At 58.3% G+C, this 13,470-nt stretch overlaps 2 protein-coding genes across 17 annotated transcripts in view; one reads left to right on the top strand and one right to left on the bottom strand.

Moving 5' to 3' along the window:
* Window positions 1–1,957, top strand: part of NDEL1 (nudE neurodevelopment protein 1 like 1) — a 44,374-nt gene extending 42,417 nt beyond the window's left edge. For all 6 annotated transcript variants that reach the window (XM_048226465.2, XM_026520960.4, XM_048226467.2 and 3 more), the window contains one exon: window positions 728–1,957. In XM_048226465.2, coding sequence (XP_048082422.1) covers window positions 728–821 — 94 coding nt within the window. In that variant the 3' untranslated portion in view covers window positions 822–1,957. The remainder of the gene's footprint in view (window positions 1–727) is intronic.
* A 5,924-nt stretch (window positions 1,958–7,881) lies between these two features.
* MYH10 (myosin heavy chain 10) overlaps window positions 7,882–13,470 on the bottom strand; it is a 123,749-nt gene continuing 118,160 nt past the window's right edge. For all 11 annotated transcript variants that reach the window (XM_044391734.3, XM_057311324.1, XM_057311325.1 and 8 more), the window contains 5 exons: window positions 12,837–12,960; window positions 12,540–12,748; window positions 11,222–11,330; window positions 10,118–10,290; window positions 7,882–9,401 (listed from right to left, as the gene is read on the bottom strand). In XM_044391734.3, coding sequence (XP_044247669.2) covers window positions 9,257–9,401; window positions 10,118–10,290; window positions 11,222–11,330; window positions 12,540–12,748; window positions 12,837–12,960 — 760 coding nt within the window. In that variant the 3' untranslated portion in view covers window positions 7,882–9,256. The remainder of the gene's footprint in view (window positions 9,402–10,117; window positions 10,291–11,221; window positions 11,331–12,539; window positions 12,749–12,836; window positions 12,961–13,470) is intronic.

The raw sequence follows: 13,470 nt of genomic DNA, 5'->3' as shown, positions 1-13,470 counted from the left end.
AGATATTCGTGTACGTTGTAAGGAGATTTGGAAAACAATAAAAAAGTGGAAAGTAGTAAACAAAATTATCCACTACCCAGATGGAGGAAGAGTAACCATTGTTAAATTTTCTTTCTAGAACATATATGATTTTATATACATATATGTGTGTGGGTGTGTGTGTAGCTCCCCACAGTTTAGATTTAGCTGCATAGACGTAAGGTCCACAGAAGAGGTTGGAGTTTAGAATCTGGAACGTATACCACTTTTTTTCCCTTCACATCATTGAACGTATACAGTTTGGTGACCTGCTCTTACGACCTAGCATTCGTTACATTCTGAGTATTTTCCCGTGCTGTTAAAGAACTCTGTGGAATGTGTTTTTAATGGCCGTGTAATCCTCATCGCTCAGTTGTACCGCTATTTCTTGAGCTAGTTCCCTACCGGCAGACACTTAGACCAGCTCTGGGGGGAAGTCAGGGCTGTGGTGGCAGTGGCTGGCAGGACGAAGTCGTGGGGAAGGGAGCACGTGAGCGCGTTGCTCTCCGTCCTCCGATTTCTCAGTCTCTGCTTCCCAGGCGCCGCCCTTCCTGGGGCCGCTGGGATTCCGCCCTGTGCAGGAAGAGGGGTAGTTAACAGAGAGCAAGTGCATTTCTTGTTGTGTCGAGTGACTTTAAATGACCGTCTCTCTCTCTCTCTCTCTCTTTTCTCCCCTCCCTTCCCCTCTCTGCTCTGGTCACCCCCACAGGGCAGTAAACGGCTTTGACCCAGCGCCGCCGCCTCCTGGTCTGGGCTCCTCGCGCCCGTCGTCAGCACCGGGTATGCTGCCTCTCAGTGTGTGAGTGCCCGGCCTCCCGGTGGGGGCTCCTGCCCTCCTCCAGCAGCCCAGGACACCCACGCCTCACCCCTCGGTGCCTGGGCCCAGCCTGGGCCCCTGCGTCTGCCTCCCCGTGGCCGGCAGAGGGCAGGCTGCATGCGGTGGCGGCTGCCGGGCCCTGCCCGGCCCCAGGACTCTGCGCGCTATCAATGCTGGCTATTTTCTCTTCTCGCCGTGGTGCCGTTGGTTTCACATGATTGCACTTTTGTGGGTCACAAGGTGATACGTACGTGTACTCCTTGGTCACTGGATGCGGAAGTACCCATTCATCGCACCTGCCTCATAGCTCCCACCTGCTGTACCGATAGGACTTAGTTGTGTTTAAGACATTGCAGACCTTCTAGAAGTTTTCCCCCAGATCAGGTCAACACGTGCCCTCCTCCTAAGCTCCCACCCAAGCATCTTCAGTGCTCATGATCATGTGTCGCCCAGCTCCACTCCCCACAGTTTGGCCTGTTGCTGGCACAGTCACGAAGGTCACTGAATTAGGGAACGTTTTCTGCACTTTCTGGTTTTACTTTAACAGTTATCATTCCATAGACTCGCCGCCCAGAGCAGCGAAATGCCCGTGTGAACCCCAGATCGCAGGAGCCTCCGGGGCCGGGCGCACGCAGCGCGGAGCCTCTGTGCTGTGTCCCCGTCCTCCACGTGGCTCCCGGTGGGGGGCGGGGCAGCCTCCTTGCCAGCTTTCTGGTCCTTCAGTTAAGTGACATCTTTCAGAGCATTGTGTTTGTCTTCCGGGGGCCTGTCCCGCTGTGTTAGGGTCGCGTGGCCTGAGTCGGGGGCTGGCGGGCGCCGGCTCCGGGGGCGGGCCGACCGCACGTGGGGTCCTGTGTCTCCTTTGATTCCTCTCATGCTGCATTGACTGTTTACATTTGTTTTATTGTACATAGGTTTGTAACATTATTGCCTAAGATATTTGTACATAACTTGGGCTTTGTAGCTTTTATTTATTCGGAATTCATACGGCATGTTAACGACCGAGGGCGTCCTACTCCGGGCGGCCGTCTGGGGTCATCATGTGGGTAAAGAGAAAACGAGAAAGTACTTCCCCTCAAAAAATCTTTTAATGTGGAAACAATAAATTTCACAGAAAACAAAGGACCGAGGTTGCTTTATTGGGTTTCTGCGGCCCGAGAGAGAAGACCCGGAGTTCCAAAGCCGGGTCCAGAGCGGGCCCTCGGGCTCCGACACAGGAGAAGCGGGCGACGGCTGGCGCGGGGACAAGCCCGGCGGCCTCTCGAGGAGGCGTCGGGTGCCCCCGCGGGCGTCCTCGAGCTGACTCCTGGGGCTGGTTTCCGCTCGTGGCTGCGCCGTCCGGGCCGGCCCCGCGGGCGGTGGGGGAGGAGGGAGCAGGCCGCCGGGGGAGGCCGGCTGCCGGGCTGTGGCTCCGGGAGCGGGTCGTCCGGCTGCGCTCCCGTTCACGACCCGCGTCCGTGTCTCGGGCCTGGACGTTCCTTGGGTCTGGGCTTCTCTCCTCCGCCCTCAGGGTGGTGGTGGCAAGTGAGGGGAGGTACCGGACGTGTGGTAGCAAAGACAGAGGGGCTGGGCGCGAGGAACGGGTAAAGCGGGGCCCGTGCGAGCCTGTCGCGGTCCGCACGCTGCTTCTAGTGACGAGCGCGGGCAAAGAGCGCGGCCTGTAGTTTTAAAACTAGAAGGAAATGAAAAGTGAATCAAATTTGTAAGCGAATGAGAAACAATAAGGGTACGTTTTCAAAATTTTCTTCTGTTACCACGTGGGCAGGAATCGCTTCTGTTGGCTGTCCTGGAGGTTATGTCGTGAGCTGACCGTGCGAGAGACGCTCGCGGCGGCCGGTGCGGGGCCCGGTTGCGCAGCCGGCCAAGCGGCTGCAGGGAAAATTCCAGTCTCGTGGACGGGCAGCAACTCCCACTTGCCTTCCGCACCAGGCCTGGAAGGACTGGATTCGGTCAGAGGTGTAGGTGCCTGGCGGTGCTCTGTTCGTACGGGAGCGCCGGTCTGTGACGGAGGCAGAGCTGCTGCAGGTAACGCGAGGGCCAGTTCGGGCCCTGAGTCCTCGGCCCTGGCTCCGCGGTGACTTCTCAGTGCCTTCCCAGCCCTGCGCTCCTGGCGTCGGCTCGTGCAGGCCGTGTGTCTGTCGGCTGGGGCAGGGCCCTGGCTGCGGGAGCCCGCGTGTCGTGGGCCGCGACGGTGTGGGCCAGGCCCCCGCGGGGGCAGTGGCGTGCGGCGGGCTCCTTCCCGGGCTCCTCGCGCAGAGACCCGCAGGTGTTGGGGTCTTGTAGCTGCAGCGGCCCCGGCATATTACGAGCCCCCGAGGCAGCTGGTTGACTTCTGGGCTCGCTGCAGCGTTCCGTTTGGATCGTGCGCTTCCAGGTGCTGCTTCGTCCTCGCTCCCGTGGAGCGTCGGGCCGCCTGCGTGAGTCCCGCCGGCTGTTTGCTGGTCAGCCTCCTGCCTCTGGTGGGTCCTCCCCCCACCCCGGGCTGCCTGACGCCCGGGTCAGCCTGGCTCTCGCTGAAACCTTCAGGAAGGAGCCCTCCCCGGAGCGGGGTCCCCATGCCGCTGTCCTCTGCATGGAGGGGCTCCTCTTCCCGGTGCTGAAGGACCACCTGTTGCCTCCAAGTGTTTCCATCTTGCCCCCCTGCCCCCGCCGTGCTCCCGAAAGGTCTTCCTGCAGGAGGGTAGGAGGCAGCGTGCCACTTCCTTTCAGCCCAGAGTGGCCGGAAACCTGCTCAGGCAAGAGCAGAAGCCGGAGGGGGGATGTTGAGTCTCAGGGAGGACGGGATACAGGGGGCCTGAGAGCGGGGAGAGCCGGCTCACCCGTTTACGGAAGGGAAGGCGGGCCCACAGTGTAAGCGCCTGGCCTGAGCTCACCCGGCGAGTTCACGGAAGAGCCAGGATCGGAAACGAGCTTGGGCTTTTTTTTTCTGCTTTATGCTCCGCTTTTCCAAACCGGAGGCCTCGCTGGCCTGGCCTCTGTTTGCTGCCTCGGGAGATGAGCTGGTTTCGGACCCTGGGGAAGGATGAGCTTTGGGGCCGGCGCGACCTCTGTCGCCAGGGGCACAGGCTTCATCGGCCTTTGTCTCCTGCGTTGCCTCTGCTTCTCTCAGCTGTGCCAGGGCGCCGCTGGCCTCTCCCGGGAGCCCGGGGGACAGTGGCACCCCTGGGGAAGGAGAGGTGTCCTGGGCAGAGCCACGGCCCTGTCCTGCCTGGCCGGCCCCGTGAGCAGCTGTGCGAGCCCCGGTGGGAGCCAGGCCAGGAAGGGGGATGGTTCGAGAAGATGCTCAGAGCAGCCTTTTCCTCGTTCCAGCTTGACTTGCCGGCGGGCAGCTCTCGCGCCTGCAAAGCGGATTGAGAGCGCTCGCTTGACCTTACAGACGGAGGCCTGTTACTTGAGTCTGTCTGAAACACGGGGGCCGGGCCGGGAGGCGTCTTTGTAAACCGTTTTCCTGTGACGTAGAGCATCAGCTCTGAAAACTGGTCCCACGGCTGTTACAGGTGTGATCTGGGGGAAGACAGTAGGCCTTTTTTTAATTTTAAGGAAGAACGGTCCTCTTGAGTAGCAATGTAGGGATTTCCTTGATGAGGTAACGGGCGTGCGAAGAGGCAAATTTGAAGACAGAACACAGCCTCCAGTGCTGGTGTGGGGGGACTGCGTGGGTTTGAGCCACGCGTGCTTACGATTCGGAGCCCGGCTTCAGCCGTCCGTCCACACCCACAGGAGTTACGTTAAGGCTTCCTGTCCGCTCTGAAGCCTTCCCCGGGGGAAACGAGATATAAACTGAACCGACATGTCACTTGCCTGTGGGGGGTGTTTTCTAAGAGTCCAGTTTGCTGCCCCCGTTCTGCCTGGATTGCGATTCGCAGGTGGGAGGCCTGGGCCGTAGTGGGCTCCCCGGCACGTGCTTGGATTAACGGTCCGGTGAGAGGGGTCGGCATGAGCTCAGAGCCCCACTGCGCCCTGTACGTAGACGAGGGACTTAAGAAACACTGGTTTTTATTTCAAAGAGGATGACTGCTTTAGCTAGGAGGAAGAAATCAGCAAATTGCACCATCACCTAGAACTGAGGGGACTGGGTTCACTTTTACGTTATTGGTGTCACTAGATTATTCTCGGAGCCTTTGGTCAGCGTAACAATGTGATAAGCTATGAAAACTCTTCTCTTTCTCCTTTTGGTGAAATAGCCTGTGGTAGTAAGAACAAATAAAAGAATCTCGAGAGCAGTAACATGAATGTCTCGTGGCCGGGGAATGGCAGGATGACTTCCCCACAGAGCCGTGGTGAAGCAGGGGTGCAGACGTGCGGATACGTGGACATAGGCGTGGCCAGCGGGAAATGGTGGGCACAGGTGAACAGCTTCATTAAAAAAAAAATTAAGATGCAGATAGTTTGTGGGTTCTCTACATTTTTCTATAAAGTTGCCCCAATTCATTTTTTCCCCAAAATCATTTTTTAAAATGGAAGTAATGATACTGATTTTCTTTCATTGTCCAAGTTGGCCCAAAGACTGGGCCGAGAGAGCCGGAGATTCGAGCCAGCAGCATAGAGCAGGGGCTCTTGGGCCTGCTGGATGGCCAGCGGTCACCCTTGAGGAAGTTAAAAAGCCGGGTGACCCCAGGCTCCACCCCTGTACCCGCCAAATTCCATAGAATTTCAGACCCTGCACTTCCAAGACTCACCTTTATTTTGTGAACCATTAAGAGAAATGTGCCAGTCGGAACTACAGAAACGCTTATCGTTGAGACTTCTTATATTTATTGAAAGAGCCTTTTTAGACTTTAGACTAAAATGTGAGAGAGATTCCTAAAACTTCACACCGTGATTCGACTCTCTGAGCGTTTGTGACCTGGAGTTGTCTGTGTTTTCCCAAACTCTCTGTCTTCTGTGCCATGGTGAGCGCTTGGGGGCGTAGCACTTCTGAAAACCGTCTTCCACTGTTGGCTCCAGAAGCTTCTTCTAAGCTGCTGGTACTCATTCTGTAGGATCTGATGTTGGGCTCTCTTGACCTTACAGGGAGGAGTCTGGCAATGACACCCATGTCACCGTTGCCCCTACTGACGGCAGTTGTGGGATGCGTGAGACTTCACACGTGTGCCAACGCGGGCATGCTAGAGCCGGCGCGGTGTGGTACTTTGAGGGAGGGAGTGTGTGGTGGGCTGTTCCGGTCCGACCTGGTGTGTCCTGGTCTGATTGTGTCACATGACATCGTTACCTGCGGTTCCTGGATGTCAGTGAGCAGGGGCGGAGCCATTAGGCTACTTTGAGAAAACAGAACTCACTGGCGTAGTGAAACAGACGTGAATTTCTAGTTTCGGTAAAGGGTGGAAGGACACGGTCCCACTTTTTGCGGACGGTACGCAGGCACCGTAATGTTGGCTTTGAAGACTGGCATCGTGTCAGTGCACCCTTATTGAGAGTTTGATCGCCGATTTCCAACAAGAATCACAGGGGACATGTCGCACGATTGGCTAGATTCCCAAATGACAGCCGGCTGCACCCGGAAGGGAGGGCCCGCCTGGCCCTTGCAGCCAACACAGAACACAGCATCCCAGAAACGTTTGGGAAGGCTGCCAGTGCAGATGTTGTCCCTTCCAGAGTGACGAGGAAGCCTGTGTGGGCAGGGACTCCCCTCTGGTCTCAGCCCCGCCTCTCCACGTTCCTAAAGGCTCCATCCCGTGGCCTGTTCCAGCATCGCTTTTGGTTTGGGGAGGTAGTCAGGTTCCACCGGGACAGGGCGTGGTGTTCCCTGGAGCGCGACAACTGTGAGCACTCTTCTTCCCCGCCAACACCGGCTTTGGGAGGAAGGGGCCACAGGTGAGACTGAGAGCCAGACGGAGGCCTGCTGGGGAGCCCAGGTTGGTCGTCTGGCTCCCGCTTCAGCTGAGGTGGGGTTTCCAGGGGTGGGCAGATCGGCGACAGGGCTCCAGTCTCTCCGACGGCAGGGTTTCAGAGGTGGACCCTCCAGCCAACCTGGCTCGGAGTAGCTGCGTGATCCCCACAAGCCAATCCAGTCACCTCCGGCACGTCTGCCCTAGACGAGGGGGCGCCTGTGATGTGGCGGGGCAGACAGGGCGTGTAGTGTGGACCGCGAGTGAAAACCCCAGCACACCCTCGCCGCGTCCCCACTTCATCTCAGCAGAGGACAGGGCTTCCCTGTCTGGCCGGAGCCCTTCCGGATGATGGGCCCCAGCGCTGCTGGGCGGATGCCAGCTGGCCCCTCTGAGTCTCTGACACAGAGTCCAGCTCCCGGAAACCCTCTTCCTGGGGCTGCCAGCGCCCCGCCGTTCTATGAACTGCTTTTCCTTGGACGATGAAGCAGTGGTTTGTCGAGTGAGGGAAGATTCTTTCTGATCAGCGTCTTTGTGGAATCAGGAACCACAACCAGCCCACGTAGGGTTCTCCCGGTTAGGCTGGCACGGGGCAGCTGAGCTGTCGGGGACAGTGTGGACGTTAACACCAGTGAGACCAGCCGACAGGGAGGAATTCATACTTTTTTGAGAAAAGCCTCTGAATTCCAGATCCCTGGGGACCTGAATGCCAGGGTGAGGACACGTGCGTGAAACGCGATCCTGCATTTTGTGCCTGTTTGTTTTCATATCCCCACCGCGGCCAAGCAGCCTGGCCAGGCAGAGCCAGGCTGGCCCGAGCTGCGCTGACTGGTGACCGGAACCCTCCCGGAGGGTCCGTCTTGCTGCCCTGAATCGCGCCGTTGTCCATTCACAGTTGGGTGTCCAGCCCCAGCGGCCCTTCCCCTCCCCACACGTCTACACGCTGAGGCCACTGCGAGAGCAGGACTTGGAGCCCAGACGGCCCAGGGAGCTAGCCCGTCATCCGCCTGTTTCTGGGAGCACAGCACCCTCCGAAACCGTGGGCCTGGCTGTCCCCATTTTCAGTCTGGGGGTTCCCAGCCTCCAACCAGGTCACAGGTGGGCCAAGAACAGAAGGTGAGAAGACAGATTCCATGTTCACGTGATTATTCTTGTTTATTGAGGTCTGTTTATTGTCAACGGGTGCTTTTTCCTCCAAGTAAACAGAGCAGGCGTAAATATCTATAATGAATAAATTTATTGTCTTACAAAAATCATTGTCTAGAAATATGGGAATACAAGAAAAAAGATATTTGCAGTCAGGTGTCTGGTGGTCAACAGCCAGTAGAATTCATAAAGGGGGAAAACCGAAGATTCCAACCCACATGACAAATTCTTCCTAACAGATGTTAAAGCTTTTAACCCCAAAGGTTTGTGTTTTCAAGCACGCTGCAGAGGATCAAGGTGTCTAATGAACACTGATTCGTTGTCACCGAACGTCCGTAAAACCACTTCGACTAGAGGTACTGATACGAAGCACAGTCGGAACGGAGACGTTACATCGTTACAGAGGCAAGTCAGAGTTAACGTTGTCTTAGTACTGCAGTGTCTAAGGCACTTTCTGTAATGTCAGTTTGCTCACCTATCAACCGAAACCAGAATGCTAGATGTTCACTGTGACACTGTCCGAGGGGAGGGGGACAAAGGAACAGGGACTCACACCCACTGGCATGTCAACGTTCAGGCAGATGGTATTGGTTCCGGGGGCTCCGTCAGCCTCCCGGGCAAACCTGGACTAAGTCTGGGACACAAAACCAAGATTTCCATTTTGGGCTCAAAGCGGCGGCTGAATTTGCAAGGTCAGCATGCGAGCCTGGCTAGAGAGGGAGGGCTCCCCTCCGTCCCCCGCGAGGCTCAGCCAGGCCGGAGGGTGCAGAGTCCGCGTAATGGCGGCGGCCTTGTGGCCGCTGTCCCTTCTGTGCACAGACCAGCCGAGGACAGTTCACGGGAAGAGATGCGGGGACACCACCAACTAACTCAAGGGAGAGGGGCACGGTAACCCCATATGGACGTGGCTTCCCCCGCTGCCACCCACCCCTCCTCATCTTGCCGAAGCCCCTTTCACAGTTTGCTCACTGAAATAGTGTTGATCGTTATTGGGGAGATAAGTGCAGTTTAGGGTCCACAATGTTCTAAGAGACTCGACGTGGCTGAGGAGTCGGGGGCCACACGAACACAGGACGAAGTTACCTGTCTGGAGAGAGAGCATGCAGAGCGGTGGGGCGGCTGCCCCGGTAACCCAGCCACGGGCGACGAGGCTCTGGACTTGGTCTGAAAAATGGTTCTCTTCTTAACGTGAGGAGTTAGAAAATGGTCTCTCGAGGAATATATGGAAAATAGATGCAATGAGGAGACTCTCTGTTTAATAGGTGTGTTTCGTGTGTGTATATATAGAAAAAGGGGAGCAGTTGTTAAATCTGAAGTGGGATACAGTATGGCCGGCCGGAAAGCCGTAAGACACGGTTGATCTTTCCTAAGGAATCCCAGCGCTGCCAACAACTTCCTAGACGGGGCGGGGGACCGGGGGATCCCGTGGGCTTCGCTTCCTGGGGTGCTACTCGGACTGGGGCGGCTGCGTCTCGTTGACATCGCTGGTCTTGCTCTCCGTGTCGTCGTCTGACAGCTCCAGGGAGGCCCCCTCGAGATGCAGCTGGCGCCGGCCGGAGCGGCTCGACGAGAAGCTGATGGGGCCACCCCGCCTGGGGAGAAGGGGGAGCGCATGCGTGGGGGTGAAGCCGGGAACGTGCGGCTGTCAAGCTGTTCGGCCGCCCGGGCACACCACCCTTGCACTCCTTCCGCGGGGCACGGCTGGGGGGCATGATTCCGAAAGGCTCTGTCCCTTCTGGCCAGCAGCCGGTGGACCCCGAGCGGGGGGCCCTCAGAGGACCAAGACGGTCCGATGCGGCTGCGGCAGCTGCCCCAGGAACAGGCAGGGGGCTGGACCGAGGCCGGGGTCACCTGCTCCCCGAGGGGCAGCTCATCCTTATGTAATGGAGGCTTTGCGGGCCACACACTGTGGCCAAAGGGCCGCCGACGCCCGTGCTAACCTGTTCTGGGGAGAGTCTAGCTTTCGGCCCCGCCTGTTCCGTCCTCTCCCTGGGGCGCGCCGGGTCCAGTGTGTGGACGGGCGGGGGGAGGGCTGCGGGCACCAGGGCCCGCACCTGCGCACTGCAGACGTCTGCACAGGGACAGACGCCAGGCGGCCGTGTGTCTGGCGGGCCGCCCGTTCCTCTGTTCTGAGGGACCGCTGCCCATGGGGCAGCCTGAGTGCGAGAGCGCACCGCGACTCAGGAGCGTGAGCGGGGAGCCCTGCAGGAGTCGGAGGCATCCTCGGGACCAAACGCTAAGCCGACAAACGCAGCTGTTCTCACAAGCTCTGGGCGTAAACAGACACCCAGCCCCCAGGGTCGCTCACCTCAGCCGGTTCTTGAGCGTGCTGACCTCGCGGCTCAGGCCCTCGTTGGCCTCCGTGGCATCGTCCAGTTCCCGCTGGAGCTTCCGCCGAGACGCGTTGGCACGTGTGGCCTCCTCTTCGGCCTCCTCCAGCTGCCGCTTGAGCTGCTTCATCCTGGCGTTGGCCTTCTCCATCTGGGGGGGGGGTCACACGAGCCGGGTCACACCAAACTGGGGAATTGGGTTTCGGCACGGCCGCGTCCTGAGCGTGGGGCACGGCTCAGGGCCCCGACAGCTGCGTGAGCACACGCACATACGGACGAGTGCATTTACACGCGCGCGCGACTGGGGGCCGGTCCAAGGCCTTTGATCAGCCTGCCGTTCTCAGCAAAGCCAATGTCTACAAAGCAAACTTTGCCAAAGGAGACCTAACGGTCAAGTCCTATTTTCACCCTTGAGTTTTCTGTAGGAGAAACGACACCATTCATTCGGTAGCTTCCCCGAGTGACCTAGGGGAGGACAGAAAGGAATGGCCGTTCTGCAGAATACAGAAGAGCCAACCATGTGGACCATCTCTAGCCCCAGAGATGGGACGGCTGGTCTTGTTCCTGCATTCAGTACGGCCGTCTCGGATGTTATGCTGTGATTCAAGTACAAAGCCACTCCGGAAGAGCGGCCACGAGAACACCGCCGTGCGGACGCTGGCCAGCGCCTTGCAGGTCCAGAGCTGCCCTCGGTGGCGCTCAGTCCTGGGGGTGGCGGTAGGGAGAGCCGGGTGCCTGACCGAGCCCGGGAAAGAAAAGGGAAGGGTCTGGGCCCAGACCTGGGCATTCTCCTTCCCTCCCAGGGTCTGCAGTGGCAAGGCTCAGGCCTCGGGGGGCGGGGACAGAGGGAGAGCCCTGAGGGGCAGGGGCCACATCTGAATCACCTGTGTCCCCAGCACCCCAGCGTCTGATGCGGACGAGGAACAGCCCTTGGTTGTTGGAACACGAGCTTAAGAAAATACTATTTGAAACATTCGATGTCACTGTCAACTGGTAACACGGAGCTCATCCTGGCCCGGCGTCCTTGCTAAGTGAGTACTTCTAGGGCAGATGTAGTGACCCTGCTCGTCTTCTCCCCCTACCTGTTCTTTATACTGATCTGCGTGTCGACGTTCATCTTCCACCTGCATGAAGATCTCTTTCAGCTTCTTCTCTGTGCGACGGACGAGTTTGTTGGCGGCAGCTCGTTCCCTGTTAGGACGACCAAGGCGTTAGTTTGAGCAACTCTGGAAATGACGGACTGGGAAAGGATTTAAGTCCTTTTTCTCTGGAAGAGGACACATGCTGGAGTGCCTTCCAAGAGCTCTCTGACCAGAGTAATTTAATTAACATGACCAGAAACTTTCCCCTTCTGATTAAAATATGGATTACCTGTAACGTATCCTAACGCTGAGAGGTAGAAAAAGTGCCTTCATTATTCCTTCACGCACAGACAGTGGTCACTTCAGTGATCTTCCGAAGATCAAAGCTACCTGCCCCACGGGCGCCTTCCACTCAGGGTCCCGGGATGGAGTCCCGTGGGCTCCCTGCTCGTTGGGGAGTCTGCTTCTGCCTCTGCCCCTCCCCCGCCCCACTCGTGCTCTCTCACTTGTTCTAATAAATAAAATCTTAAAAAAAAGCTACACCTGCCCTGTATATTCAGTTCAAACTTTTTAAGGACAAAAACCTTAGCTGGTTACTCTGATTACCTAACTTTTCAGCCTGGAAAACAAAACAAACCAAGACCTAATTTACAAAGTGACTGTTTTCAATGTAAAATTTACTGACTACGTATCGGATGCTGGGGCTGTTGCAGCCGCCGGTGAGACAGACAGAAGAACCCCACACTCCCCCTGCGGTTAAAGCCAAGCAGGTCACAGTGCTTCTAGACCAGTGCACACCGGCCCTGCTGCTGGAGAGGGAACTCAGCTGCACTGAGAACAGAAAACGTGCTTTTGTTCCTTCACAAATGCGATGCAAAACGGGCAGCCCCGGAGTTCACTGAAAAGGGCAAGTCATGTTAATTACAACCCCCAGCGAACAAGCCCTTTTCTTTAAGCGCACTGGGGTCTGGGGAGTGGGAGGTCCGGGGAAGCTGGGTCCGGGGCGGGGGCGGTGGTGCTGGGCTGAGTGCGGGCCTGCGTGTCTGGGCCCCGGGCCCCCGTCAGGCCCGAGTATTGCAGCACCACGGAGATGCTGAGCTGCCCTCTGCTCTGAGAAGGAAAGCTTTGGTCCCCACATCAACTCTGGGGGGAGAGGCTGTAAACTACGGCACCTGGGAAGTCGCCAGCCGTCCCCGGGGGCTCACACCACCTCTGTCTCCCACTCCGGTCCCGTGTGCTCATGTCCTCGCCTTCCGAGCCACATCAGCTATAGCCGAGACGCAGGAAGTCTGGGTTAGTGGCAACAAAACCCTCTTACTTGGCTTCCTGCTCAAGCTGCTCCTCCAGCTGCCCGATCTTGGCTTCCAGGGCGGAGATGGTGGCCTTGAACTTGGACTTGACGGCGCCCTCCAGTTCCTGCAGCTTGGCCTTCAGCTCCTTGTTCTGCCGCTCCAGCTGCTGGCGCGCGTTGTCGCTCTTCTGGGCGGCGCTGCGCTCGGCCGCCAGCTCGGCGTTCAGCGTGTCCACCTGCAGAGGAGAGCCGGGCTGAGTGGCTCGGGCCCAAGGCCGCAGGGGTGGCGCGGCCCCTCCCCGAGCCAGGCCGCCGCGCGGGCACCTGCAGCGTGGTCTTGCGGAAGCGGTCGTTGAGCAGCTCCATGTTGCTCTGCTCCTCCTCCAGCTCCTCCTCCAGCTGCGCGATCCGCGCCTCCAGACGCCGCTTCTCATCCAGCAGCGCAGACCTGGCCGGGCCGGGGAGAGGAGGAGACCACTCAGCACTGGGGTCGCGTGGCCCCGAGAAACACAAGGGGGGCTGTCCCCCCAACCCCCCCGCGGCGTTCCTGACTGTTCGCGTTCTCTGGCTCCCATCCCCCCGTCTGTCAGCAAGTCCTGCCAGTGACACTTCCACACCTGCCACCCTAGCCCGGGCCCCCGTCCCTTCTCGCTGGACCGCTGTGGTCACCTTCCAGCGGGCCCGAACAGCGGCCGGGGTCCCCTTCCGAAAAGGCAAGATGACCCTGGCACGCCCTAGCTTAGATGGCGCGGGTTTTCCGGCGCACTGTGATAAAATGCCACGTCCTCACCAGGACCTGCCCCAAGGCGCAGAAAGCACCGTAAAAAAGCGGGAAAAAAGCGGGACTTTGTGAAAAAGGCAGAGGAAGGCAGGTCTTAAGGGATCCACTTGCCCAACGGAATGAATGTGGACGTCAAGACTCGCATTGCAAGGCTGCGTGCGGTCTGTGGAAATTGGG

The sequence above is a fragment of the Ursus arctos genome, unplaced genomic scaffold (genome assembly GCF_023065955.2).
Source record: "Ursus arctos isolate Adak ecotype North America unplaced genomic scaffold, UrsArc2.0 scaffold_14, whole genome shotgun sequence".
Lineage (NCBI taxonomy): Eukaryota > Metazoa > Chordata > Mammalia > Carnivora > Ursidae > Ursus > Ursus arctos.
Note: the sequence above shows the minus strand (reverse complement) of the source record. Positions and strands in the feature narration are given on the sequence as shown.